This window comes from Salvelinus alpinus, chromosome 27 (genome assembly GCF_045679555.1).
Source record: "Salvelinus alpinus chromosome 27, SLU_Salpinus.1, whole genome shotgun sequence".
Taxonomy (NCBI): Eukaryota; Metazoa; Chordata; class Actinopteri; order Salmoniformes; family Salmonidae; genus Salvelinus; species Salvelinus alpinus.
This window is the reverse complement of record NC_092112.1, coordinates 17,786,468-17,813,320: the sequence shown is the minus strand read 5'-3', so window position 1 is coordinate 17,813,320 and position 26,853 is coordinate 17,786,468. Positions and strand designations below refer to the sequence as shown.

At 43.9% G+C, this 26,853-nt stretch overlaps 2 protein-coding genes across 12 annotated transcripts; one reads left to right on the top strand and one right to left on the bottom strand.

The window, feature by feature from the left end:
• Positions 1–322: 322 nt before the first annotated feature.
• On the bottom strand, positions 323–23,344 carry LOC139556062 (pumilio homolog 2-like). 11 transcript variants are annotated; one of them, XM_071369555.1, is made up of 23 exons: positions 22,958–23,343; positions 21,083–21,437; positions 20,293–20,361; positions 20,044–20,149; positions 14,806–14,993; positions 14,391–14,563; positions 13,841–14,108; positions 11,602–11,695; positions 11,132–11,239; positions 10,815–10,951; positions 10,514–10,634; positions 9,554–9,721; positions 8,948–9,238; positions 8,532–8,759; positions 7,893–8,160; positions 7,504–7,633; positions 7,020–7,154; positions 6,442–6,579; positions 5,678–5,803; positions 5,204–5,275; positions 3,865–3,986; positions 3,375–3,567; positions 323–2,846 (listed from the first exon to the last, which is right to left on the bottom strand). In XM_071369555.1, exons 1-23 carry the CDS (start codon positions 23,065–23,067, stop codon positions 2,715–2,717), a joined length of 3,732 nt encoding a protein of 1,243 aa, XP_071225656.1. In that variant the 5' UTR covers positions 23,068–23,343; the 3' UTR covers positions 323–2,714. The 11 variants fall into 11 exon arrangements, with proteins under 11 accessions (XP_071225656.1, XP_071225654.1, XP_071225652.1 ...); XM_071369553.1 differs by having other exon boundaries at positions 10,815–10,942; positions 13,787–14,108; positions 22,958–23,342; XM_071369551.1 differs by having other exon boundaries at positions 13,787–14,108; positions 22,958–23,341.
• Positions 23,345–23,913: 569 nt separating this feature from the next.
• Positions 23,914–25,807, top strand: LOC139556063 (rho-related GTP-binding protein RhoB-like). Its single transcript, XM_071369563.1, has one exon. It carries the CDS (start codon positions 24,111–24,113, stop codon positions 24,699–24,701), a length of 591 nt encoding a protein of 196 aa, XP_071225664.1. The 5' UTR covers positions 23,914–24,110; the 3' UTR covers positions 24,702–25,807.
• The last annotated feature ends 1,046 nt before the right edge of the window (positions 25,808–26,853 follow it).

The window sequence follows — 26,853 nt, the reverse complement described above, 5'->3', positions numbered from 1 at the left end:
AGTGAGAATGTCAAGAGTCAGACACACAGGATCAGAGTCAGACAAATCTTGACTCAAATTAAATCTTGTGTGATCTGCAGAATGTAGACAGACATTCAGCAACCTGTTAAGAAACTACTTTAAAACAATTGACATTGAAAATTAGTCTTGAGTGTAAACTGGAGACTGGCAAGAAGCACCATCTACTGCTCAAAACAGGTGCTAAGCAGGTCAGTTAAATCCAACTTCATGTTTCAAATTCAAGTACTATAGTTTGCACACCAACTTCCTAAAAGAAGATATACAATTTTAAATTTAAAAAAAGGCACAGAAATAAATTATCAAATGTTAGAACGGTTTAATCATACAGTCACAATTCTGCTTCCAAAAAATGAGTCTTTTTTTCTTCATCTAAACGTCTGGAAATGTACATAAGGCCACCTGAAAATGTACAAGACTTTGACAGTGTGACAAAACTCATATGTTCATATTTATATAATTGACAATATCTTACATTTCTTTTGCTTACAAGGTAGTAGCTGTTCCAAAATACAGCACTCTTCTGTACAAAAATAATTCTGTCATATCCTGTGAAGTTTCCATGGCAGCAGAGGGGACCAGAAGCAGCCTCATTTTAGGTACAGAGCATTGGTGTTCCTTTAAAACTGTCACACGTCAGAAAGACAATATAAACAGGAGACGTTATAAAGCTCCGCATACAAAACGAGGCCGACCTTTCTCATAACAGATTTAAAACAAAACCATGTCAGATCGAGAAGCCATAAAAAGATTGTTTTAAAATAACGCTTGATCAAATAAAACTGTATACATTATATTTGAGGGGAAAGGAGTGATGAATATACACACACATACATCAAAATGCACATTTAGGCAATTTTTCCCCCAAAGTGTAAAAGACATCCATTTACAGCATCAACGTTTACAAATGTACAACTGTACAGACGAAATAAAAAAGCATCACTACCAATTTATCAAGGCCTGTCAAAACACCACAACTAGACTTTTGTCAATTAAACTTACACACTTATCAACTGCACATATACTACAATTATTCATATGAAGCAAAAGCCATTACTACTAGCGTCACAGAGGAGTTGTATAGCTTTTTAGATGGCCCCACTACTCTCCCCACCTAATTCACTTGAATATTCAAACCAGATTTTTTTATTTTTATAGGAATATCTAAATTAAAACAACCTCATGACGGTCGGTCTCGCATAAAACCATCCTGTTATTTTTCCTAATTTCATTCCCAATTCTACCCTCCACTTTACATACTTGGGATGAGCCACTTCAAAAAAAAATATTAAATAAAAACTTACCCCAAGCACCCTAGCCAAAAAAGCAACCATTTAATATTTACTCATACACAAAGATGCTATACATTTTTGCTAAACTATTTCTACGCAAGAGATGAATATTCAGTACATAAAGATACCGCTTCTAGGGCAGTGTTCATCTCAAAACTACAAGACAGATAGATGTTCCACAAAACATGATAAAGAAATCAGTCAAGTTATTAAAAACCTGTTACAGCATGCCTATGCTTACCCCCCCCCCCCCCCCCTCACACACACGCCCCGCTACGGTCATTTAATGTAAAGATTACAACCAAGTTTAACTTCCACTATACAACCCAACCTTGTGCTCTGCTTCTGAAAGAGAATAAACGTCCACGCTACCCGTGTCTGCCGTAAGCCCCCAAGCAGCCATTGAGTGATCTGCGAGGGAAAAAAATAAAATAAAAAGTAAGACCATATAGGTGGGATTTAGTGGAATCACTGCTTACGGATGCAACAGCATATGTGCACTGTTGAATAACCATGCCATTCGTCGCCCGGAGCCGACTGGTCAAATCAAGCAAACCGTGTGAGAGCGAGAGTAGGCCAGTCTGTGGGAAAACAGAGGCAAAAAAAAAATGATATCGAGGCGATCACAAGCCGGCAAGTGGATGAAACTCCACTAAAAATGAAGCACAAAGCATTGTAGGTGTTCAAGTAGAGACCAGTGGATGACTAACTCATTGGCACGAGAGACATAGTAATCGTCAGTGGGACAGATGGGTTTCATAATCTATCCATACTATGCAGTGCAAGAAGTAGAAATGGATCCATCAGCTGCTTTGGCATTGGGATCGTTTTGTGGTAGTAGAAAGATAATTATATATATATATATATATATATATTTAAACACCTGGCTTTTAATTATAACAGCTGATAGTAGTAGTAAGTCTGGGTACAAAAACAAATGAAAAATTGTTTAAAAGGATCACTCAAGTTCGGCCTTATAAAGTCACTTGCTGGTGTAATTGTAAGAATTGTACATTATCAGCAAATGCGGTTCTTCTTTTTTTTCTACAGAGAATTTACAAGGTAAAAAAAACTAAATGTACAGGATTATATAAGAAAAACCAGTCAGTTACATCATAAACAAATTGGGGGGGGGGGCTGTGCTTTACCCAAGAGATTGCCTGCAAAACTGTCTGCTACCCTCCATGGTGGCCACGTAGGGAACAAGAGCTGAGGGTAGCATTAGAGTGGCAGGGTCAGATGTCACAGCATTTCACAGGTGACGTTTAAATCTTTTTGGTAATTCATCAGAGGGTGTCAAAGGTCAGCCCTGATGGCTCAGGAGCACCTCTTTACATAACTAGAAATAAGGTGAGGGGGGCAGCTCCTACTCTGGTCTTTAGTCAGTGGACACAGAAGGCAGGACTACATGAGGCCGTTGGTGGGCCCTCCGATTGGCCCCAGGTCAGTGCTACTCTTCATGTAGTATTTCTCTAGCTTGGCCAGGATGTGCTTGCCGTAGGTGTACTTGCGCAGGGTGGCGATGTGGGGCCGGATCTGGGGGAGCAGAGAGCAAAGATGAATTATACCATTTATGGTGGGACTGGACCAATGAGGCTTAAAAGTTGTTCTCGTTTTAATTTAAAAAACAAAGCAGTCTGCCTTCCACTTAAAAAGTTTGCCATTGAAGGATACTAAAACATTAAAAATGATGGGACAGCAGTCTGGTTAACATTCCACATAATACAGGACTTCACACAGCACGTGATTAGGAGAGACTCCTATGGCTAACAATTAGAACAACGTCAGAGTATCCTAACCATGCTGTACCCAAAAACGCCAACCTTTGGTTGTATGACAATAAATGAACCTGGCTTAAACTATTCTGATTTAAATGAACAGGCAATAGGAGACGTGGGATGTGCTCACTAGGAACCAAAGCCAAGCAAACAGGCCAAAACGGGAAAGGGACTAACCTGAACTTCTCCAATGAGATACACTAATTTTTGTAGCAAAATGTTTCCCGTTGTGAAACGTATTGCACTAATGAATTCACCTCAGAGACGATGGTATATGGCAACCCACCTTGTGCATGATGATCTTGCGCTGGGCGGGCTCGGCCATGTCAATCATCCGCTGCACCACGTAGTTGGCATACTGGTCCTTCATCATGGTGTACAGGGCGCTGTGAGGGCCGTCCTTCTGGCAGCACACCTCGTCAATCAGCAGGGCCCGCTCGGCACGGGACGAGTGGATCACGCACTTCTCCACCACGTTACTGAAGGAGAGACGAGAGGCTACATGGGCCGGTCTCCTGGACAGTCAGCCTAGTCCTGAACTAAAAACCAACTCACTGGAGAATCTACATTGAAAACCGCCCCTAGAAGTCTCAGAATGTGACTCGTCTCACTCAGTGGACTAGTGTCACTTTAAAAATGGCCTCATTGTAATGGCTGGAAGGAAATAAAGGAAAAGCACGTCTCCATGGATCTCACTCCCACCAGCTACGAAACTGTATATAAAATGAAGACAGCCCTGTGATTAGTAATGGGAGAACGAAAGGGTTTTGCCTTACCTTGCAAATTTGTGCTGGCTCAGGAGGAGCACTTTTCCGCGGACCTCTGCCACAATTTTGCTCTTATCTTCAGGTCTGCCGTGCTCCAGGACGTGCTGGATGACGTAGTTGCCGTACTGATCCTGCAGAGGGCGATGGAAACAGAAGACAGTGAGCGTGTGTGGGATCACGTTTCCCATTCCCCACAAAGGAAAACAATCAATTACATAATCTTGTAACAGCATTTAGTTCACCCCCACTATGGATTCAATCATTTACAGACAGTTGAGACAGATTTTCTTTTGACAGAAATCTACTATGACACCCCCGCAGAATTGTATCAATAGCACCACATCATCACCACAGATTAAGGTCCAAAGACCAGAGAGAGGCTAGTGATTCGTATGGGACACAGGCCTATACAGGTCCACGAGCAAACAGCAGCATCTTTGTCCCTTCAGGGATTGCTGATAAGACCGATATGGTAGTGAGGGACAATAACCCAATACACCTAAAACTGTGCAGGAAGACAGACACTGAAACTCACCTGACCAGATAATAACATCAATAGTGCCAACATTTGACAATCTTAAATGATGACAATTCCTCAAGAAAACAGATAAAGGCCAAAATGTTACAACATCAATTCATTATTTCTCAATAATGCTTTAAGATACAAATGTCAAATATAAAGTCAACATATATATTTTTTAAAGTACATGTTTTGTCCTGGTTTCTTGGGGAATCACCCATGAGTATCATGCCCCCCACCCCCTATTTGATTTAATGCAAATTAGATTGATTTACAAACCTCCCCCATCATTTGGCATAATTGCTCTACATGGTCTGATGGACTTTACCCCTAAGTTCCAAGAACCCACAGTTGAGTTCAAAGCCTATCGGACAATCCATGTCAATGTTGGGGGGGGTCCAAATTGTGGCAAAACAAATGCTCTCGACTTAGGGAGTCTTTCTACCAAGCAGTGAGGATTAAACATCAGAGAAGGAAGAGAAGAGAGCAGGAGGGAGGGAGGGGGAACGAGGAAGAATCAGGAGGCGCCCGTGACCTAAGAGAGGGATTATCTAAACAGAGAGAGCCGAGAAGTGGGGTGCTGTGTATCCTCTACGTGACAGAACAGATTGTTTAGAAGCGAAGGAAGGAGAAAAAAAGAGGCGAGGGAGGAAGAGGCGTGCTCTGTGAGTTTAGAGGAAAGAGGCCTGCAAAAGAGGGATAGAGAGTTTAGTGACGGTAAAAAGGCCTTTACTGTGTTAAAGCACACTGGTTGTTGAGAGAAAGAGAGAGAGGAGGGAGGTGACACGAGGACAACGTCCGCATGGGAGGGAGGCGAATTGCTCTGACCTTAAACAGTGCGTCGCTGGACACTGTATAATATGTTTTGGGTGTCATCTCCAATGAAACGCCTTGATATTTCTAGATGGAATAAGTGGGGGGAGGGGAATAAAATTAACATAGGTCAGAGGTAGAAATCATTGACAGCATTCATACACTTATCCTCATCTATCATTAACGTTAACTGACAGGGCTCACAGTCATGTTCGTTAGGCACCAAAGGGAAGAAAACCTACTGAAACAGGGAGGGACTGCCGGGACTTGTCCAAAGAGAAATCAGACATTTTTGTTTTCCGTCAACCTTTCGTGCCCTAATGAACACAACCCAGGCTACACAGCAACACTAACAATGAAAACGTCACAAGAACTACAACACACACACACAGCTCATCACATTAACAACCACAAAGCATTACATTGTCTGTATCTGGGCGACTTGGGCCTAGTTATGAGGAGACCAGGGGCTTAACTGGCTGCACTTACCTGGCCGAGCTGCTCAGAGTGCTGGTGCAGCTCCTCCAGGATGGGCAGGGTCTGCTCCTGGGTGCAGTGCTCCAGGATCCTCTGAATCACCCTGCAGCCGTAAGGGTGGGTGGACAGCACAAACACCTGCAGGGAAGAGACAGACAGCACACCTCAACAAAATGGGTGGCAGGATCCCTCGGGTCTAGATAAGTGGAAAATAAAGTAACGCTTCAGATAAATGGAATTAAGCAGAACATTGTTAAAGCGTAGAGTATGTTGTCATTAACTGGCACTCCATGTCGATATGTGAAAATTTGTTACAAAAAAATAAATAATAATAAACTTGAAAAGGGCCAGTCCATACATTGAATCCTAAGGAGAAAACATTTCTACTGTGTCTGGGTCATTTTCAATAGATTAAGATTTTTCTGAAACCGGCAGGTACTGCTATTGGAGCTGGTCCAAAAATAACAGATTTTAGTTTCCAGTTGTAAAAAGTGTTGCTGCGGAGTGCCCTGCTGAACACGAGCCTAGCTACACCCATAACTAGGGGTGCGTTTGTAAATTCACTCTGGCTATGTACTCCGATTTCAGAGCACTCTCGTCTGAGTGTGCCAGCGCACAGAATTACTAATGAATTTACAAATGCACAACACCCATTGAATATGGCCGTGTCAGTAAACGTCAGCAAAAAAAAACTATTCAATTGTTGCCAACAGAATCTCTCATTTTCTGTTACAAAACGTTTTTCCCATTGCGTGCCCTATTGAATGGGCTCTCACCTGGCCCTGGAAGGCGTCGATGATGAACTGCAAGGCCTGGGGCTGGACACACTCGATACACTTCTGCACCACATGGTTCCCGTTCTGATCCTTCACACACTTCAGCACGTGACCGTCCAGTTCTCGTACGATGTCACTCTGAGGAAGGGGATAGAGAGGGAGAGGAGTAATCTATCCATCCCTCTGTCACATCCATCTATCCATTTTCAACCCGTCTAGGTCATTCACATAGAAATTGAGTCACATTCTGCTTCTACGGTACATACATCCATTCTCTTCCTTCTAACGGCTCATTGATAACAATCTAATTTCTACCATAGTCCTTAACGTCAAGGGCAATTTCAAAGAAGCTTAAGGCTTTTCAAAGTGGACTGAAAAGGTCACAGGATCATATTACACAGGTTTCTGTCCATCCACCATGCTTACCGGAGAGTCAACTTATCAGAAGACAGCAACTGATAACCCTAGGGCTACGTCACGGTCAAAAATAGTGCACTAGAAAAGGGAATAGGATGCCATTTGGGATGCATCCTAGAAGCAATAAAATACATCTAATGAGAAGTGAAGATCCCACTTACAATTACCTGCTGGTCAGAGGAGATAGACTCCAGGGCCTTCTGGATGACCCGGCAGCCATACATCTGCAGGGCCAGGGGCAGCACGTGGCCGCGGATACGCGTGGCCAGAGCCAGCTTCTGATCCGCACTGCCAAACTGCAGAGACAAACAATACTTCAATTACGACGCAAAATGACAGCGACTTGAAAGTTTGTTGGTTTTGATTGTTTGCATTATATAATGTCCAGTCATTTAAGACAAATGCTCTTATCCAGATAACCGTACAAGTGTATCCAACTAAAGTAGTTAAGACACACGATTAATATTGAACCTGAAAGAAAAAAATACGCCACAATCTGCAATATTGGTGACAGTAAAAAAATCGAATTATCAGACACGTACTGGTTGAAAGCACACTAACAGTTGGTATGGTATGATCCAATGATATCACAAGTATCCAGAGTGGCATTGAATCTAACCCGACAACTTTGACCACAGTTCCCACCTCAAAGAACTTCTGGATGACGTAGTTGCCAAACACGTCAGTCATCAGCTGATAGGCTGCTTGCAGGATCTCCCCAAACACCATCTGTCTCTCTGCTGGGGTGGCCCTCTCCAGCTTCTGCTGGATGAACCTGGACACGGGGGGGACAGGGGGACAAGAGATAGAAAAGGAGGAAGAGGAGTTAAGAACAACCGAGCATTATAGTGATAAGTGTTGTTTTTCAACAGCATGATTGGAGGGCATAATATGCAGCAGAGGATGTGTGAGTGTCTGTGTACCACTGTGTGTGCGTGCGGCGTGAGAAAAAGCATGTTCAATTTATGTGAGTGAGCTTGTGTACGTGAGAGAGACTGTGTGTCCATTCAGCCGTGCATCTATTCGTCACCCACCTGGAGCCGTGCTGGTCCTGGGAGAACTCCACCATGTGGCCGGGCAGGTCACGCAGCTGCAGGTTGGGGAAGCGGTTGTTGCGGAAGTCCTCCAGCAGGCGACTGCGCCCGCTGGGCATGACGTCTGAGCGGCTGTAGCGGGGCCGAGACGGCGGGAACAGCTGGCTGCTGGAGCTGAACAGGCTGGAGGTGCCCCCCGCACTGCGGTACTTGGCCTCAGCGCCGGGTGCCGCCGAGATATAGCGCCCGCTACCGTTCGTCAGGCCGCCTGGAGGTTGGGAATACCGGGAGGGAACAAAGGATGAGGGGGGTGTTGCCATAGAAATAGAATTTCGACCCTCGGTACGTAGCTTGAATGGTAATTCCCCCTCTGGTCACTATTTCTATGCGTGTCTAGCCATCGACTTAGAGTGGTGTTAAGTAAAGTGAAGTAGACAGATTATGTGAGAGACAGATTATGTGAGAGAGAGACATATCTCCATATGTTGCAAAACCATTCCATCTTTTGAAGAGTGACTGAATTACAATGGCAGGGTGGCGACAAAACTTCATGCAGCGATACACAAGTTTTCTATCTGCCTGCCCATCTTATGTTCATGTCTATGCTCTCCAACATATCTTAATTACACCTGGTCTTACCCAGGTGAAGGCTGGAGGAGGAGCCGTGAGAGGAGGGCAGAGAGGGTGGGGGTGTGAGGGGGGAGTGGCCCGGTGTTAGGCCAATGGGACTGGGCGAGGAGTAGCCCAGGCTGTTGTAGAAGGGCTGACCAATGGGGGTGAGGCTGCTACCACCTCCACGCTTGTACAGGTCCGAGTTGGCCAGCAGGGAGTCGCGGCGAGAGACACTGCTGCTGGTGGAGCTCGACACTATGGGAGAGAGAGATGAAGACGGGGAAATAAGGAGACGGGAGAGAAAAGAGGACAGCAGGGCATCCAAAGAGGGGGGTACAGAATCTTTGGAAAATGTAATTAATTGTCAAGAGTGCATGACATCACATCTTATGTATGCTTTTTGCCATATGTACAATGAACCTGAAGGTTCCTTCTCCACTAACCTGAGGAGCCGAAGCCTCCGAGCGCCGAGCCCAGGCCCACGCCCAGGGAGCCGCCGGCACCGCTGAACCCTAGAGACGAGGTGGGCGGTGGAGCCTGGGAGGTGTGGGAGAACAGGGAGCTGCTCTGGGAGCTGGCCGGCACCGACCCAGAGCCGTAGAAGGAGCTGGAGGGTAGGCCCTGGTTCTGCTGCTGCTGGGGCTGCTGCTGGGGTTGGGACATGGAGCGGTACAGGCCGTTGGGCTGGGGGCCTGACATGTTGTTGCCCGAGCCGGACGCTGACGCCGCAGCCGCTATATATAGAGAGGGGAGAAAGAGGGATGGAAAGAAAAACCAGGTCACCACGGTTCAGTGTGGTGCTTATTTGGAGAGGACATGGGGTGGGGTGAGCACTATTAAAACCCTGTCGTATGAGCAATTAATTCACGTCATTGTAAGATTGAGATTCGATTATAAAGCCTTGGTCAACTTTCACAAGTAAAGTACAGTAATATTGTGTTCACACTATCAACATGGCACTCATTCCACTAGCTGCTAAGCCGCCTCCAAAAACACAATTTCCCACAAACATTAGGAGAACACTGGGCCAGACAACCCGTGGTACTCACCAGCCTGCGCTGCGGCCTGTGGGTTGATGAGGAGCGGGGTTTGGACCAGGCGGACGGGCCCTCCCAGACCACCGCGGGCCCCAGGGGCCATCACCAGGGTTCCGTTCTGGTCGTAGTAAGCGGCGGGGGCCAGCATCTGGTAACCTGGGTGGGCAGGAGACAGACAAACTGAGGGGAAACACACTGTGAAAACCAGCCTGGCGAGTGTGTGTTTGGTCTATGAAGTTGCGTGTGGTCTACAAAAGGGCTGAAGAAATGGTATCTTACTGCACCAGAATCAGAAGGGAAAGGCAGTTTGAAAGAGTATGTACACAAACCTATTCCAGAGGGAATATGAGACAAGCTTTCATATCAAATTACCCCCCCCCCCCCCCACTAAAACACTACACAGACCTGTTAAGCCTGCTGGAAGGGGCTAAAGGGAAATCACAACATGCCTTGGAAGGCTTCAAGAGTGGCATAGATGCACATAATGCTGAGAGCCAGTATAATATATTCAAATGCTACTCTTCACCTCTCACCCCTTGGGTAAACTCCAGACGTGTACGCGACTGGCTGTGTTATACTTTTCACACTACCGCGCCGACCCAAACCAAACGCTGCCTGCTCGGATATTCTCTTTTGACATTGTCCTTTGTTCCTGCAATTATGTGGCTGCTTAACCAGGTCTGCTCAGTAGAGCTTGGTTTGGCTCAGTAGTGTTCAAATAAAATTGTATTTGCGCCGAATACACACGCGCCAAATACCTTACAGTGAAATGCTTACTTACAAGCCCTTAACCAACATTGCAATAAAGAAAAAACAAATAAATAATGAGCAGCAGTAAAATAACAATAGCAAGGCTATATACCAGGGGGTACAGGTACAGAGTCAATGTGCGGGGGCACCGGTTAGTGGAGGTAATTTGTACATGTAGGTAAAAACCCGTGTGTGCTCAACTAACACTACTCCGTCACTGACCTGGCATACCAGCGTAGGCGAGGGCAGGGTTGGCGGCGGCAGCTGCTGCCAGGGACTCCTGCTGGCTCTGCTGGCCCTGACCAGGGGTGAGAGGGCGCTGGTTGTTCCCAGGGCGCATCACCTGGAGAGAGAGAGAGAAGATCAAGGGGTTACACCACAACCGCACTTAAAATGACTTGAGTCATCCGAGAGGGAAAATGTACAAGATAAATCATGGTCACTTCCAATACACCTTCGGCTATAACGCTTAACTCTTAAATTCATTCTCTAGTTAGCTGCTGTTAATTGGTGAAATGCCTACCTGTTGCTGTCCTGGCCCCGGTCCCTGATTGGATCCCTGCTGGTTAGCGTTGTGACTGGCAGCCTGTTGCTGGAAGAGGTTGGCAGGGTACACGCCCCAAGGAACACCATAGTACTGGGGAGGAACCACTGTAGGCCCTAAGGGAAGGGAGTCATCAGTTACTACTACCAAACCTGTGGTATGAACTTGCAATTCAATTGAATTTTATACAGAAGATGATACTCACGTAGCAGTAAAGCAGATTTTGATGGCAGTACCCACTCAGAGTGAAAGAGGTGCTATGTATGAATACAGTTCGTGTGTGTGTGTGTGCTAACCGGCAAGTGTAGCTGCTGCGGCCAGTCCAGCAGCGGTGTAGGGGTCGGTTCCGGGGGGTCCAGTGTTGATGATGTATGGGTTTGGCACGAACGCGGGAGCAAGGCCGGCTGAAGAAAACCTCCAGTTAGCAGTGTGTCCATATCGAATAACACATCACCCGATATCAAATTGCCGTCAAAACCACAATTAAATTAAACTTCATTTTTTAAAGTACGGCATTCGGGACATTTTTACGTAATTCAGACGTAATACTACACCAATAATACGTAATACTACCCAATATGCGTGTGTGCAGTTTGGAGCCAAATAGTGAATAATGAATAAATCCATAGTACATTACTGTATATAGTAATCAAAACTACAATCATAATTTAGGGGGTGCTTGTATTGTTGCTGGGCAGCAGACAGGGTAGAACATAGCAAGGTGTTGTTGCTGGGCAGCAGTCAGGGTAGAACATCTAGAACTTACCAAGGTGTTGTTGCTGGGCAGCAGCCAGGGCATACTGTTGCTGCTGGGCCGCAGTGAGCTGCTGGACAGTCAGATGGTTGGACCTCTGGAACAACTGGACAACAAACAGAACAAGTTAGACACATTAATACCCAAGCTTCCACTACTCTCAGGGACAGGGAAGCAAACTAGTAAGGACCCCAAAAGGTGACAAACTACTTCCACAGAAACATGCAAAAGTTTGCCTATTTTCAGAGAAAAAAAGTCATACACATTTGATCAATCTCAATATTCCTAACTTTCCAAACCACAATAAACAAAAACTATTGTCCTGGGGTGGGGGGGGTGGACTCCTTGGTCTGGGTTTAAAGTTAGAGTATGTAACTTTTTGGGCGAGTGGAAACATAGAAAAGTGAGTTATAGATCTGTCATTCTCATTAAATCTTGTTTGAAGCTGGTGTACATAACAAAGTAAAAGATTCAAACTTAAGAACGGGAAGAATAGAAATGGCGCACATGGAACATATCTAGTATATGTTCCATGTGCGCCATTTCTATTCTTCCCGTTCTTAAGTTTGAATCTTTTACTTTGTTATGTACACCAGCTTCAAACAAGATTTTTGGTTATTGGAAACATATTTCAGAGATTTATATGGTACAATGATTCTCTACACTATAAATTGCTTGTTTTGTAACAAATTTAAAATTGGGCGAATTATAATTTTCGCAACCAGGAAAGCTTAAGATATTATTGCCAAATTCCATTTCCAGGTTTAGGATTTTCCCTGTTTCTTTTCACCCAGGTTAATTTTCACGTTCTCCTTTAATTCACAATATCAGCACCCACCTGTTGCACGCGCTCCAGCAGGTATATTTCACTATGGCCTATTTATTGCCTACCTCCCTTATTTTACCGCAAATTCTCACACTGTGCACTTCTCTATTGGGTTATTGACTGTATGTTTGTTTATTCCATTTGTAACTCTGTGGTGTTGTTTGTGTCGCACTGGTTTGCTTTATCTTGGCCAGGTCGCAATTGCAAATGAGAACTTCTCAACTAGCCTACCTGGTTAAATAAAATAAATGTTAAAAAAATATATATAAGAGAGTTGTGTTTGGCTAGCAGTGTTTCTGCAGCGGTGTTTGCAAATCGATTGATACAAATCCTTATGATATCATTCTGTAAGGTAGACCTACTTTGCAGTCAACATTTAAATTTTTTTTTTTTGGGGGGAAAGCCACTAGATTATGCAGACATTAAAGTCATGCTAACTGGCTACACAACACAGAGGTACACAGAAACAGGCCGTACTTCTTCAGAAAGTTGTAGGAAATAAGAATCACTGATGCATTATGTTTGTCGGGTTCACCAAGGGTCATGAAAAGGATTGTACCAAAATGTTTTATGTATTAGAATAATTGATTATGCTTATGTTTTATTAATAGAAGGGGAGGGGTTATAAGACCCTTGACTACAGATTAACAATATATATATATATTCATTATATAGTTTTAGAATTGTTCCACAGTTGTTTGCTCTCTCTCTCATAATGTGTGACAGACAGAACTCTGCAGGGGAGTGTGGGAGATGAGACGACTCAGACATTCCACAATAAATCAACTTTGGGGAGGGAACATTTATTGCCTAGCTTTTAGATAAACACTGAAACTCTATGTTTGTATAGCTATGGATGCAGGGTTTTGGTCTCAGGAGTAAAAAGGTAATGACGTAGTCAGTGACATCACTAAGGCGGGACTTTGGTTTAAAAAAACTACTTGAGACCTTTTGTTTGATGCAGAACTTACTCAGAAACATGTGTGCTATGTTCCTGTTTGTCAACTTCTGTCTGCAATTGCATTAATAAAGGTTTTTGAATTATTTAATTAAAGATAGTCATAATGCTAATATCATCAATGAACCAATGATTGACAAGGACGAAGAAGAAACAAACCCTAACATGTTCATGAATTGTGAGAAACTACTGCAACATAACTTCTTTCCTAATAAGTTCAACACATTTAACTTTCTGTGCTCAGTCAATGATTGAAAGGACACAGACCCCCACCCAAAAAACATTGTTCCTTCAGATCTCAAGGTCTATTGGAGATCAAAACGGCTCATATCACCAAAAAGTGACAGGTTTACATCAATCTATGCACCAGAGAGAAATGTAGTCCCTCGTTACTACTTCCTGGTTCAACCCACCTGCTGCTGGGAGTTGTAGTCAAACAGGCCGACGGGAGTGCCGGAGGAGTCTACCTGGATCTGGTTGCCGGCGTAGTCGAACTGGAGTGACTCCACACCCTGCTGCTGCTCCATGTTGCCCATGTTCTGGGCCTCCTGATTCTGGAAGTCCTCCTGCTGCTGGGGCTTGCTCTGGGGCTGCATGGTCTGGTGCTGGAGGTGGTGTTGGTGCTGCTGATGCTGGTGCTGCTGGTGCTGGACCATCATCTCCAGCCCGGCCTGGCCGGGGCCCATCCTCTCCACCGCCTCGGTGGGGGAGGCCTGGCGACTTCCTGGGGTGGGGCTGGAGAAGGGGGGGGGGCGACGGGAGCAGTACATGTGACGATATGGTCTTTGAGGCTTTGTTCACAACTATCTCCCTGCAAAGTCTCAGACAGACTGCCTTAAAATCGGTTGCTCTTTGAAGCGAAAGGATTAAAATGTCTTATCTGCATAATTCAAATAACTTTCATTTCCCAAAAAGGGCTCTATGTGCAGTGACAGATTGGTAAATAAAATATATATCTCAATGATTATTTCATGGTCCCCCATTCACCCCCCAATAACAACTAAAAATGGCCCATACTTGAAGTCTTTGCAGTCTCTGTCCATGCCATTGAGCAGGCCTCTCCCATTGGCCTTGGCCGTGTCACTCTCCTCTCCCACTTTCATTTCTGGGCTCTTGTCCTCTTCAAACGGGGACGTCTGGTCTTGGGCGTTACCTTTCTCCCTCCCGTCCGGGTCAGCGTCCCCGCCGCCCTACAAAAGCAAAAATAAATCAAACATTCAGAAGGCTTGTTCCTCCAAACAGACGCAACGCTCCATCGGAGAACAAGAGGCTAGGTCCTAAGCAATAAGACAACTTGATGTTGCATTTCTGGAATAACTCTAGACCTGACAATTTTTGTATCACTACTGAAGCCGATGTAGATCTTCTGTTGGTTCTGAGTGGATTGGCGTAAAGGGCAGAGAGCGAAAGAGACCTTGGCAGAAAGACTTACGTAGCCACCGTTCCTGTAGCGGCCATCCATCTTGTCCCCGGGGGAGGAGCTCAGGACGTACTCCACCATGCTCACGCCCAGGCCTCCGCCCTCGGAGCGAGGGGACAGCACGGAGGTGGCGTCGCCGTTCCCATGGAAACCCTGTCCGGGTCGTCGCTGCACCATGATTGGTTGGGACACCGAGTGATCTGCTCATCAGAGGAAAATAATAGACAGCCAGGAAGGTGAGACATGGAGATTTTCCTTTCTCAAAGAGAAAAGGAGTTTCAGCAAAAAAAAAGAAAGAAAAAAAGAGCTATTTGCATGGTCTTCACGGTACCAGTTCAACTATGTATTAACTCCACGCACTAAAATGTTACGCTATGCCTTTATGCATAGAAGGAAACTTTGATTTTGGGTTGAATTGGCCATTTTGTTAAATGCACCATTAATTCTGAGCAAATAGAATTTTATAAAACAAGTAACTCAAGCGTAACTAAACGTAATCCCCAAACCTAATTATTCATCATGAGAGGGCCATAAACAAAAACTAAACTCTGCAAAAAAGAAACATCCCGTTTTCAGGACCCTGTCTTTCAAAGATAATTCGTAAAAATCCAAATAACTAAACAGATCTTCATTGTAAAGGGTTTAAACACTGTTTCCATGCTTGTTAAATGAACCATAAACAATTAATGAACATGCACCTGTGGAACGGCCATTAAGACACAAACAGCTTACAGACGGTAGGCAATTAAGATCACAGTTATGAAAACTTAGGACACTAAAGAGGCCTTTCTACCGACTCTGAAAAACACCAAAAGAAAGATGCCCAGGGTCCCTGCTCATCTGCATGAATGTGCCATAGGCATGCTGCAAGGTGCCTTAGGCATGAGGACTGCAGATGTGGCCAGGGCAATAAATTGCAATGTCCGTACTGCGAGACGCCTAAGACAGCGCTACAGGGAGATAGGACAGACAGCTGATTGTCCTCGCAGTGGCAGACTACGTGTAACAACACCTGCACAGGATCGGTACATCCCAACATCACACCTGCGGGACAGGTACAGGATGGCAACAACAACTGCCTGAGTTACCTCAGGAATGCACAATCCCTCCAGTAGTGCTCAGACTGGAGGGATTGTGTCACCAGACATCACAGGCAACAACGGGGGCACAAACCCTCCGTCGCTGGACCAGACTGGCAAAAAGTGCTCTTCACTGGCCATGGCAGAACACTGACATTCCTGTCCTGCAGGAAATCACGCACAGAACGAGCAGTATGGCTGGTGGCATTGTCATGCTGGAGGGTCATGTCAGAATGAGCCTGCAGGAAGGGTACCACATGAGGGAGCAGGATGTCTTCCCTGTAACCACAGCGTTGTCATTGCAGGCAATCTCAACAAGCGCATTCCGATGATGCTGTGACACACTGCCCCAGACCATGACGGACCCTCCACCTTCAAATCGATCCCGCTCCAGAGTACAGGCCTCGGTGTAACGCTCATTCCTTCGATGATAAACGCAAATCCGACTCACCGGGGGGGGGGGGGGGGGGTGAGACAAAACCGCGACTCGTCAGAGAAGAGCACATTTTGCCAGTCCTGTCTGGTCCAGCGACGGGTGGGTTTGTGCACATAGGCGACGTTGTTGCCCGGATCTCAATCCCATTGAGCACGTCTTGGACCTGTTGGATCGGAGGGTGAGGGCTAGGGCCATTCCCCCCAGAAATGTCCGGGAACTTGCAGGTGCCTTGGTGGAAGAGTGGGGTAACAACTGGCAAATCTGATGCAAGAACTGGCAAATCTGGTGCAGTTCATGAGGAGATGCACTGCAGTACTTAATGTCTTTATGTCTCAGTTGTTGAATCTTGTTATGTTCATACAAATATTTACACATGTTAAGTTTGCTGAAAATAAACGCAGTTGACAGTGAGAGGACATTTCTTTTTTTGCTGAGTTTAGTAATGCTGCATACTTAAAGAAAAAGATTCAAATCTCACCTTTTTGGTAAAAATAGTTAGACATTGCTGAGGCGTAGTCACTTTTGAGGACAAGCTCAAGTACACAGTAAAAATACGAAATATTTTACATATTTCCTATTCCATAACTATGAATAAAGTTTGAAACGACTAGTATGCTTTTTAAATATAAAATGCAACATGTAAACAGTTGGTCCCGAGTTTCATGACAAAAAGCTTATTCTCTCTCAAATTTTGTGCACATATTTGCTTACGTCCCTGTTAGTGAGCATTTCTCCTTTGCCAAGACAATCCATCCACCCACCACACAGGTGTGGCATATCAACATATCAAGCTGATTAAACAGCATGATCATTACACAGGTGCACCATGTGCTGGGGGAAATAAAAGGCCACTCTAAAATGTGAAGTTGTCACACAACACAATGCCAGTCTCTAGATTTGAGGGAGTGTGCAACTGGCATGCTGATTACAGGAATGTCCACCAGAGCTGTTGCCAGATAATGTAATGTTAATTTGTCTACCATAAGCCATCTCCCATGTCGTTTTAGAGAATTTGGCAGTACATCCAACCGGCCTCACAACCGCAGACCACGTGTGACCACGCCAGCCCAGGACCTCCACATCCGGCTTATTCACCTGCAGGATCGTCTGAGACCAGTCACCCGGACAGCTGATGAAACTATGGGTTTGCACAAGTGAAGAATAGTAGGGAAGCTCATCTGCATGCTTGTCGTCCTCACCAGGGTCTTAACCTGACTGCAGAGCGGCGTCACAACCGACAAAGGCGCACCTTTGATTGCCACAATGGAGAAGTGTGCTCTTCACGGATGAAACCCGATTTCAACTGTACCGGGCAAATGCATCCTGCAGGAATGTCTACAAGAGCTGTTGCCAGAGAATTTAATGTTAATTTCTCTACTATAAGCCGCCTCCAACTTAGTTTTAGAGAATTTGGAAGTCCATCCAACAGGTCTCATAACCACAGACCACCTATATGGTGTCGCCTGGGCAAGTGGTTTACTGATGTCAACGTTGTGAACAGAGTGCACCATGGTGGCGGTGGGACTATGGTATGGGCAGGCATAAGCCAAGGACAATGAACACAATTGCATTTTATCAATGACAATTTGAATGCAGAGATACTGTGACAAAATCATGAGGCCCATTGTCGTGCCATTCATCCACCGCCATCACCTCATGTTTCAACATGACAACGCACAGCCCCAAGTTGCAAGGATCTGTACACAATTCCTGGAAGTTGAAAATGTCACAGTTCTTCCATGGCCTGCACTCACCAGACATGTCACCCATTAAGAATGCTTGGGATGCTCTGGATTGACGTGTTCCTACAACATCCAGTAACTTCGCACAGCCATTTAAGAGAAGTGGGACAACAATCCACAGCCTGATAACTCCTTTGCATAGAGTTTGTGTCGCACTGCATGAGGCAAATGGTGGTGACACCAGATACGCACCGCTTCTGATCCACAGCCATAATTTTTTTGAAGGTATGTGACTAACGGATGCATTGTCTGTATTCCCCAGTCATGTGAAATACATAGATTAGGTCCTAATTAATTAATTTCAATTGACCGATTTCCTTATATGTAAAATCCTTGAAATTTTTGCATGTTGCATTTATATTTTTGTTCAGTGTAGGATAATCAAATAATAAAGTGACCAACTATAAGATTTCACCTTCCTTATAACTGTAAAATTCATATTTGTATGTTTAATGATAGAATTTTTTGGGGCATATATGCTAAAGGTCTTTTGATCAAAACGTCGCTGTGCACGTCTCACAGAGCTGTAGCTTGGCTACCTGAACTTGATAGGAACTAGCCTTTCATCACATATTAATCTTATCAGTCTGACAAACAAACTATGCTCTTTTTTTACCTATGAATTTTGAGATTAATGGCTATAAATCGATATCAATGTGCTACAGCGATGAAGCCACGCTCTCCTGCTGTGCTATGATGTAAGGATTGCAGGCATGTGCTTTGCCATTGGTTGTGACATAGGGTTCAGCCAGGAGTTGGACAGTCGGAAGAGCGAAAGAAATGGTAGGAGGGCCATCACAGCTTCAAGTGGTTTCAGATTTCACATCCTACTTCACACCGGCTCAAATATACTACGGTGTCAGTAGGAACCAGCCAATTGGATCTAGTGTCCACAAAAATGTCAGTCGGAACCAGTACCAGAACCATGCGGATCCCCTAAACAGACATTAAATCCAAGAAGTTAAAGCTGAAATGACACTTTTTGGGCGACTGACCAAATTCACATAGATATGTGTGTTATAGATTTCAATTCAATTCAATTCAATTTTATTTTATATAGCCCTTCGTACATCAGCTAATATCTCGAAGTGCTGTACAGACACCCAGCCTAAAACCCCAAACAGCTAGTAATGCAGGTGTAGAAGCACGGTGGCTAGGAAAAACTCCCTAGAAAGGCCAAAACCTAGGAAGAAACCTAGAGAGGAACCAGGCTATGAGGGGTGATCTGTCATTCTCATTGAAAGCAGGACTAAGAAGCGGTAGATCTGGTCAATGTTTTCCATTTCTATGCTTCCGCTCTTAAGTTTTGCTTTTGCGTCTTTTTCACTTGTACACCAGCTTCAAAAAATATATTTTACAGCAATTTAGATGGTACAATGATGCTCTACACCAGGAATAATGAACTAGATTCAGCCGCAGCCCAATTTTTTTCTTGAGCAGATGGTCAGAACATAATTTCAAATCATTTGTAGACTGCAAATTGACCACAAAAAGCACAAACAGATATATTTGACTAAAACAATCTCAACCTTGCTTACATTTGTATATGATCATGTCATATCTCTTTATTATGCGTGGGGAATACTTGGGAACAGATTTCTTGATTTAAAAATCACTTGGAGCTAATTTCCTGGTGTTTTTTAGTTTTAGTATTTTATGTCCAACAATAAAAATTCCACACACACTATATATCTACCGTATATTGAGATTTTAGTTTGTGCTCAGAAAACCTGGGGGGGGATAAAACCATCCGACGACAGTTGGGGCACCCTGCTCTACACTAAAGCACACTGTTTAGTCACATAAAAACTGAAATTATGATAACTATTAGAATTTTAGTAGCCAGGAAATGGCGGAGCGATTTCTGCATAGTGCCTCTAAGAATGTATGCATATGGGGGAGCCAAGGGGTTGATAAAAATAAAATAGGTTCTCAAAAAACCCTGAGGGTAAAACAAACAGACAAGCCAGCAGAGGCATAGAAAACCACTCACGAGAAGATCCCCAAGCATTCTCCCTCCATTCCTCTCCAAGGAGCATCCCTTTCCTTCCATCCTTGGACAAGTCATCCGAATCCCACAGTTTTTTTGCTGGCAGGAGCTGTAAAGAGAAGGCAAAATGGCTACTTGGACATTCTCGACATTCTGGGTCACCGTGGGAAACTTCAATGGAAGATGTAGCACAGAATCTATCCTAGTTTTAAAGGGAGGAAACGTGAGATGTTGTGGTGGATCTCAACCTACCTCACCCATGCCCCTGGACTCCAAAGCAAGGGCTTGAAAACCATAGTTCATCTCATCCACAGTTCGAACCTGATAAAAATAATAATTTGGCTTCAGTCAGTTAGAGCATATACACAATTCAACCTGGCAAAAATGGTATCCACATTCATGGTAAGCTAGTTCTGGACATCATATTGAAATTGGAGGAACACAAATTGACGCAAACTCCAGCCACACTTGCGAGGTTGTCCTATACAACAAAGACATTATGAGTCTAAATAAATTACCATGTTCACTAAAAAGTTATAAATATCCTACTACTGTATGTGTTGTTAAAGCATAGGATGAGTTACAAATCTGAATTCTATCCTTAGATAGAGATCACTGACAGAGACCCCCCCCCCCCTTCCTCTTTACACAGACACACACACTTCCCAAGTCAGTTGTTGTTGTCAACAGGCTGGGTGTTTACTGGGAATGGAACATATCCTTAAAACTTTCGTGTGCAACTTTGAAAATTAGTTTAACAAGCCATTAGAATGACCCACTACGATATTTGACAGGCTAATGCTTTCTACAATGAATATTTGTTGAAAGTAATTTCTATGAAACAGAAGCAAGTGTGGCTTTCTAAAGAGTGGGAATCTTTGGCTGGTGCAATTTATGTCATGCTCTGGACTGAAACAGCAAGGGTCTCTGTTGTGGTAAAGTAGTTTCTAGAAAGTATAAGATCTGCTTCTTTCAAATATTTTACCATTATCAAACAAGAAGCTTGTAGCCAAGTAGTTTGGCTCTGGCAAAATCATTGTACCTGGTCAACGTGGTTGCCGTCTCCAGTGGGCCAACGGTGCTTGCTGGAGGTGCAACCTCCCAGCTGCTCCCCAGGCTGCCTCTGGAAGAAGTAGCCCACTGTAGCATCATCCTGAGAGCGCCCACTTAGTGGAGGCTGTGGGGTGCCTGGGATGGGGTTGGGTCCCTGCAGACGGTGTGGCCCTCCGGGACCCTGACCTGCAACCCCTATGGCGGCCAGGGATCCCCCTCCGTGAACTCTGACGCCCCCGGCTTCAGGAGCACCGTTTGTGTGCAGCATCCCGCCTCGTGTCTCCTGCCAGGCCACGTCATTCATACCTAGGATGCTGCATGGAACGCTCATTCCACGGGGAAACCTTTGGAAGGGGAAATAACAGAACATGTGTGAGTAGAGTTGCTTTACATTGGATATGGATAGCACTTATCAAACATCATGTATATACATTAGCCTGAGTTTTCTGATATTGAATGTATTTGTATTTATTAGGGATCCACCATGCATGCTTATTGAACCAACCACACACATATACACAGTCTTTCTTTGGTCCCCAACAGAGTTTCCTTGCTTTGTTTCATAAGTTACAATAACATTTGTAAATTGACACACTGAAAGGTCTGTAGAACTTCAGCATAAAGCACTAGCAGCTAGTGTCAATATAAGGTAACATAATCTTCTCTGGGGACGTTACCTGCCCTTCCTTTGACTTGGCTACCTAGCTTGCTAGTTAAGCTAGCTATTACATTAATAAACTTGAGCTCGTTGCTAGCTAGCTAACATAAACTAATAAATATTCAGTGTCCGAAAGTCCGTGTAATACGCAATTTGGCCTTCTTAGCCAAACTAGGTAACATCAATCGCTAACATGGCCAAATTTAACTAGCTAGCGACATTGTGGAAACCAATCTCTTGATAATAATCAAAACAGTGTTAGGTAACGTTAGATGGATAACGTTAACTAGCTCTCCATCTAGCCTAGCTAAATTAGCTAGCTTGCTAAATAACTTGTTAGCGTAGCCAATCGAACAATGAATGTCTGCCCACTGAGTGCTCAACCCTTCGGTGTCGGGTGTGTTTCGAAATATTACAGGCAGCATGTAGCTAGCTAGTTAACGTACTGTAGTTCGTTGGATTAGTTTGGCTAGTTAAAAAAAAAAACTTGTCTGAATGTTAGTTATCATGCGAAATGTATACATTCGCCAACTAACGTTTCCTGACAACTTAACATAGAGATATTTAACGATTTCTCTGTTCAGGACAACGGGCCAGTTCACTGGAAAACAACCGTTCGTGAACTACGTTAGCTAGCTATCATTAGCGGTTAGCTACCTGACGTTAGTTAGCTAGCTAGCTATACTGACAGAAGCCAAGTTAGCTAGCTAGCGTTAACAGTTCACTTGCAAATCCTGCGTCAATGTTGAATTTGTTAAATGAACTAACTTAACTAGCTAGCCAGATAACTAGATTTGTTGATGCTACCATGGCTAGCTAGGCAGATTAAGGAAGGCCTCTTACCTTTTCAGTTTGATAATAAAAATAAATAAATACCCCAAAAAATTACTAGCTAGCTATTGTAGTTAAATAAGTGCATACAATAAAAGCATAGCTCTCCGTTGTTCACACGCCGCTGAACAGTTGTAATCAAACGTTTTTAACCGTGCGAACCATACAAATGCCGTCTGGTGTGCTGCATTAACAAAACACCATTGCTGCTGGGTAACTACACACTCACTAACAACATGGCCCCCCTCCAAGTTCCAGAGGGGCCTTACCCGCTAAACAAAAGGGGGAAATACTCAAAGACCACAGCAATAATCCACGTTGAAAATTGTGAGAATACGTACAACATCGCATTATAGACATTTAGAAGATACTCACGCGCTGTCTTTTCGGTAGAAGAGCGATGCTTGTACAAAATGTGAGGGGTATAAATGTATATTGTTTTGTATCCGTGGAGATCGGTGTTTTAATGATTTGGGATTGAACATGCAATATACAGGAGTTTGACTATATCACGCTAGTGCCCTCCCTGCAGCCTATTATGCATATTGTACGTTAACTAGACCCGCGCATAGTACGTTAATTAAACCCGCTATTTGCAATTATAATACAATATAAAATAATACCCACTCATAAATGCTCAATTATTGACACGTGGTAGCATGTGCATGATTTATCCGTATCAATAAAAGTATTCTAGGGAGTCCTTTCAGTAAATGCTGATCAATATTTTTCATGATGGTTAATGAATATGACAATGATTGTTATAATTCTATAGGTGTAACTAAAACCGACGAAGACACACGTTCCAATGCTACTATCTCTATGTAAATGAGGGGGGGGGGGGGTTATGGGGAGCATAGATCTGCTGTGCTAAGGCCCTGAAGAAAAAAAACGTGGCCTATGGAATTGTTATCTTGGGAATTGATGGCCAGTTGAAATATTTTAGTATCAGTATGGTCGAAGCCTTTTCTGCCCACTGTAGGCTACAGTTTAGGACAGTCCTGTGTGTTTGACAGGAGGATAAACTAGTGGCATATGCCCAGGTCAAATGTTTTTTCATGAATTTGATTATGAATTATGAAACATTTATTGCATTTTTTTTAATGGTGTATGAAATATCCCAAAATCATATTGCCAAATTAGTTGAGCTCTGATTTTATAGAGCTGATCCCAGGTCAGTGTCTGGGCGAGACATGGTCCTCGTGGTACGACCCTCCTCTACCGACAAGACAGGTCTGGGATCCAATCACCTCCTTCTTTCGAAATAATGATCTCACCGCCCTACTTCCGATTGGATTGCTATATTAGGAAAGCACCCATGCTCTTTATAAAGGAAGCGCTTCAGTGGCTGGACAGGGAGCAAATAGTCGAGAAATATCTAATCCAGCGGAGAAACGCACTCGGCTACATTCATGGAAGTTTAACCAGGCTCGTACCAGAATCGGACTAATTGGCTAACACAGACAGTTTATACGTCGTATTTGTTTAACAGTTAGGATCACGGGAAAGTATCAGTTAAGAGCAGCAAATGGCAGAGATACGAAAAAAGCTGGTCGTAGTCGGTGACGGCGCCTGTGGAAAGACCTGCTTGTTGATTGTGTTCAGCAAAGACGAGTTTCCTGAGGTCTATGTGCCAACTGTATTTGACAACTATGTGGCCGACATTGAAGTGGACACCAAGCAAGTCCAACTAGCACTGTGGGACACGGCTGGACAAGAGGACTACGATCGCCTTCGCCCGCTGTCCTATCCGGACACTGATGTCATCCTGATGTGCTTTTCCGTGGACAGTCCGGACTCCCTCGAAAACATCCCCGAGAAATGGGTGCCAGAGGTAAAGCACTTTTGTCCCAACGTGCCCATTATTTTAGTTGCCAACAAAAGAGACTTGCGCAACGACGAGAACGTTAGGAGCGAGCTGTCCAGAATGAAACAGGAACCAGTGAAAACAGAGGATGGGCGCGCCATGGCCATGCGCATTGGTGCATATGACTATTTGGAGTGTTCTGCTAAAACGAAGGATGGTATTCGGGAGGTGTTCGACACTGCGACACGTGCTTCTTTACAGAAGAGATCAAAACCGTCCAGCGGTTGTGTGAACTGCTGTCTATTGTTGTGAATGAACAGCTAACGTGAGCAATAATGTCTCTTACGTTAATGTACGGCTGCCAACACCACCAAGACCTGTTGTCATTGTGCTTGAAAAGATGCATGACCAAGTCTTTCTCCCATTAGGCTAAAGACTTTCTTTTGAACCGGTAGCCATGAGAAATGTAATAATCCTCAGATTGTGGATCATCTTGATCTATTCACCTGATCCCTTAATTGACGCGAATACATACTCTAATACAAGTAGCCAACAACTGACACTCCCTGTGATTCTAATTTACTGAATAAATTCATTTTTCAAGCATTCCGGATGCTGCCTGAAATGATGCTGTAGCCTCTGAGGATATTGTTCCAAGGTGCCTACTTGAGTGTCGGGTGCCAAGGCTTGTTGACATGCAACCATGTTAGTCACGAAACGTGGTGATGCCTTCAACGCCACGCACATTTACATAGACAAAAACCTACACTTCCCTTGTCTGTCACGAATGTTGAGTACAATTTATATTTCAACTTAATCTGCCGATTGTGAGTGATGTTGGTCCTTCAGCTGGTCGACATTTGAGACAGAATATCCAGGGACGTATTATTAAACCAAATTCAAAACGCAGGTCTGTGTGTGGCAATCAAGATGTTTGCTCATGAACAAAGGCATGTGCACAAGACCGAAGTACATGCACGTGATGTATGCATGATAACAGGTGTTTACATGGTTTTGTACATGTGCCAGGTGATAGAAATTTCAACTTCAGTACCAGCACACTAAAAAGTCTAGATATTTGCCTCAAATTCCAAGCAGCTGAAGGACCAACGACACAGGCAACCGGTAGAATAAATTCAAACTTAATTTATTCAACATTCTGGCTTGTAAGGAACATTTCCTTGATTGTTTGTTATGATGCTCTCCTAATGTTTTTAAAAGGCTGTACATCCTGCCGTGTGTGTCATTGCATTAACATGACAGGGATACCACTGCAGCACTGTGTAAAGCATGAGTGCTATTATTTCACATACTGTATATTGTGGGGTTTCAAAAAGATCCCCATAGTGCAATATTTTGTATTAGTTTCAAGTTTGTCAGTTTATGTTTTTAAATAATAAAGATATGATTAGAATGGGTATAGCCTACTGCCAATGAAATTATATTTGTATGGCCTGCTGCTGTGGATGTAAATGCACATGGGAAAAGCTAATTATTTGACTTTTTGCATAATTATCTGTCCCACATGGGAAATTTCATAGTGGATCATCATATAAATAATTAACGCAAGTCAGGAATTTAAGTTCACCATTACAGGGACATTAAAATGTGAAAAGGATCTCTCACCCCTGACTTATGAGTCTGGTGTTGTTCACGGTCACAAAGCAATCCACTTATGTAATGCAGCTATAGCTTATTGATAGCAGCAGTTAACCCACATCCTGCATATTTTCACACTCTCACAGCCTTGTTTTGGATAAAAAGCATCACAATTCAGGACAACACAAACTACCTCTGATGCAGAAAGGGGTTAGGTGGTATGGAAAGCTATTTTAACAGCTTTCAAAATAAATAATACAGTAAAATAAATATTGGAAATAGTATTACAGCACAAGGGGATGAAATGAGGATAGAAAACACAGGCACTGTTGTAATATGGGGGGACTGGATGAACAGGAAGACTGGGAGACTGCTTTCCATCACAACCCAACCACACACAATTGACTGGAAGCACTGGTAGGCCTACTAAATGTGACTGTGGTCAGCTTAGTGGTTTAGGACAATGACACACAATTCTATCCCCTTCTATTCTCTGTCTCCATTATTGGTTTAAACCAGGGAGATAAGATAGCAAGTGTGTGTTTCTAAAATGGATTATTTTGCGATGTTTCTATCAAGAGAACTGTCAGGATATTACACTGTCGTTTATAAGCTACTTTGTCTGAAAACCAGTGCAGTGGAGGAGGGATGAAAAAAATGATGCATGAAAAACATGAGGGGGACTTTGTAGCTAACATAATTTCTTGGATGCCCAGCCAGGTTACAGAGGAAGGTGAAAGGAATTCAATTTAAAGCAACAAAAATGAGTTCCACAGTGAATGTTTGAGAAGGCGCTCAGTTAACAAGACATCTTGATATGATGTCTTTGTCAGTGTCTCAACAAACCCTGTGTTTTATTGATGTT

Bases quoted from the DNA above. Each gene is read 5' to 3' on its own strand.
- LOC139556062 (XM_071369551.1), bottom strand. From the start codon at position 23,067: ATGTTCAATCCCAAATCATTAAAACACCGATCTCCACGGATACAAAAC. The intron at 5,804-6,441 runs GTGAGAGCCCAT...TCTTCCCTGCAG, and splicing joins TCGACGCCTTCCAGGGCCAG to GTGTTTGTGCTGTCCACCCA. The intron at 5,276-5,677 runs GTAAGTGCAGCC...TATTCCATCTAG, and splicing joins ACTCTGAGCAGCTCGGCCAG to AAATATCAAGGCGTTTCATT.
- LOC139556063 (XM_071369563.1), top strand. From the start codon at position 24,111: ATGGCAGAGATACGAAAAAAGCTGGTCGTAGTCGGTGACGGCGCCTGT.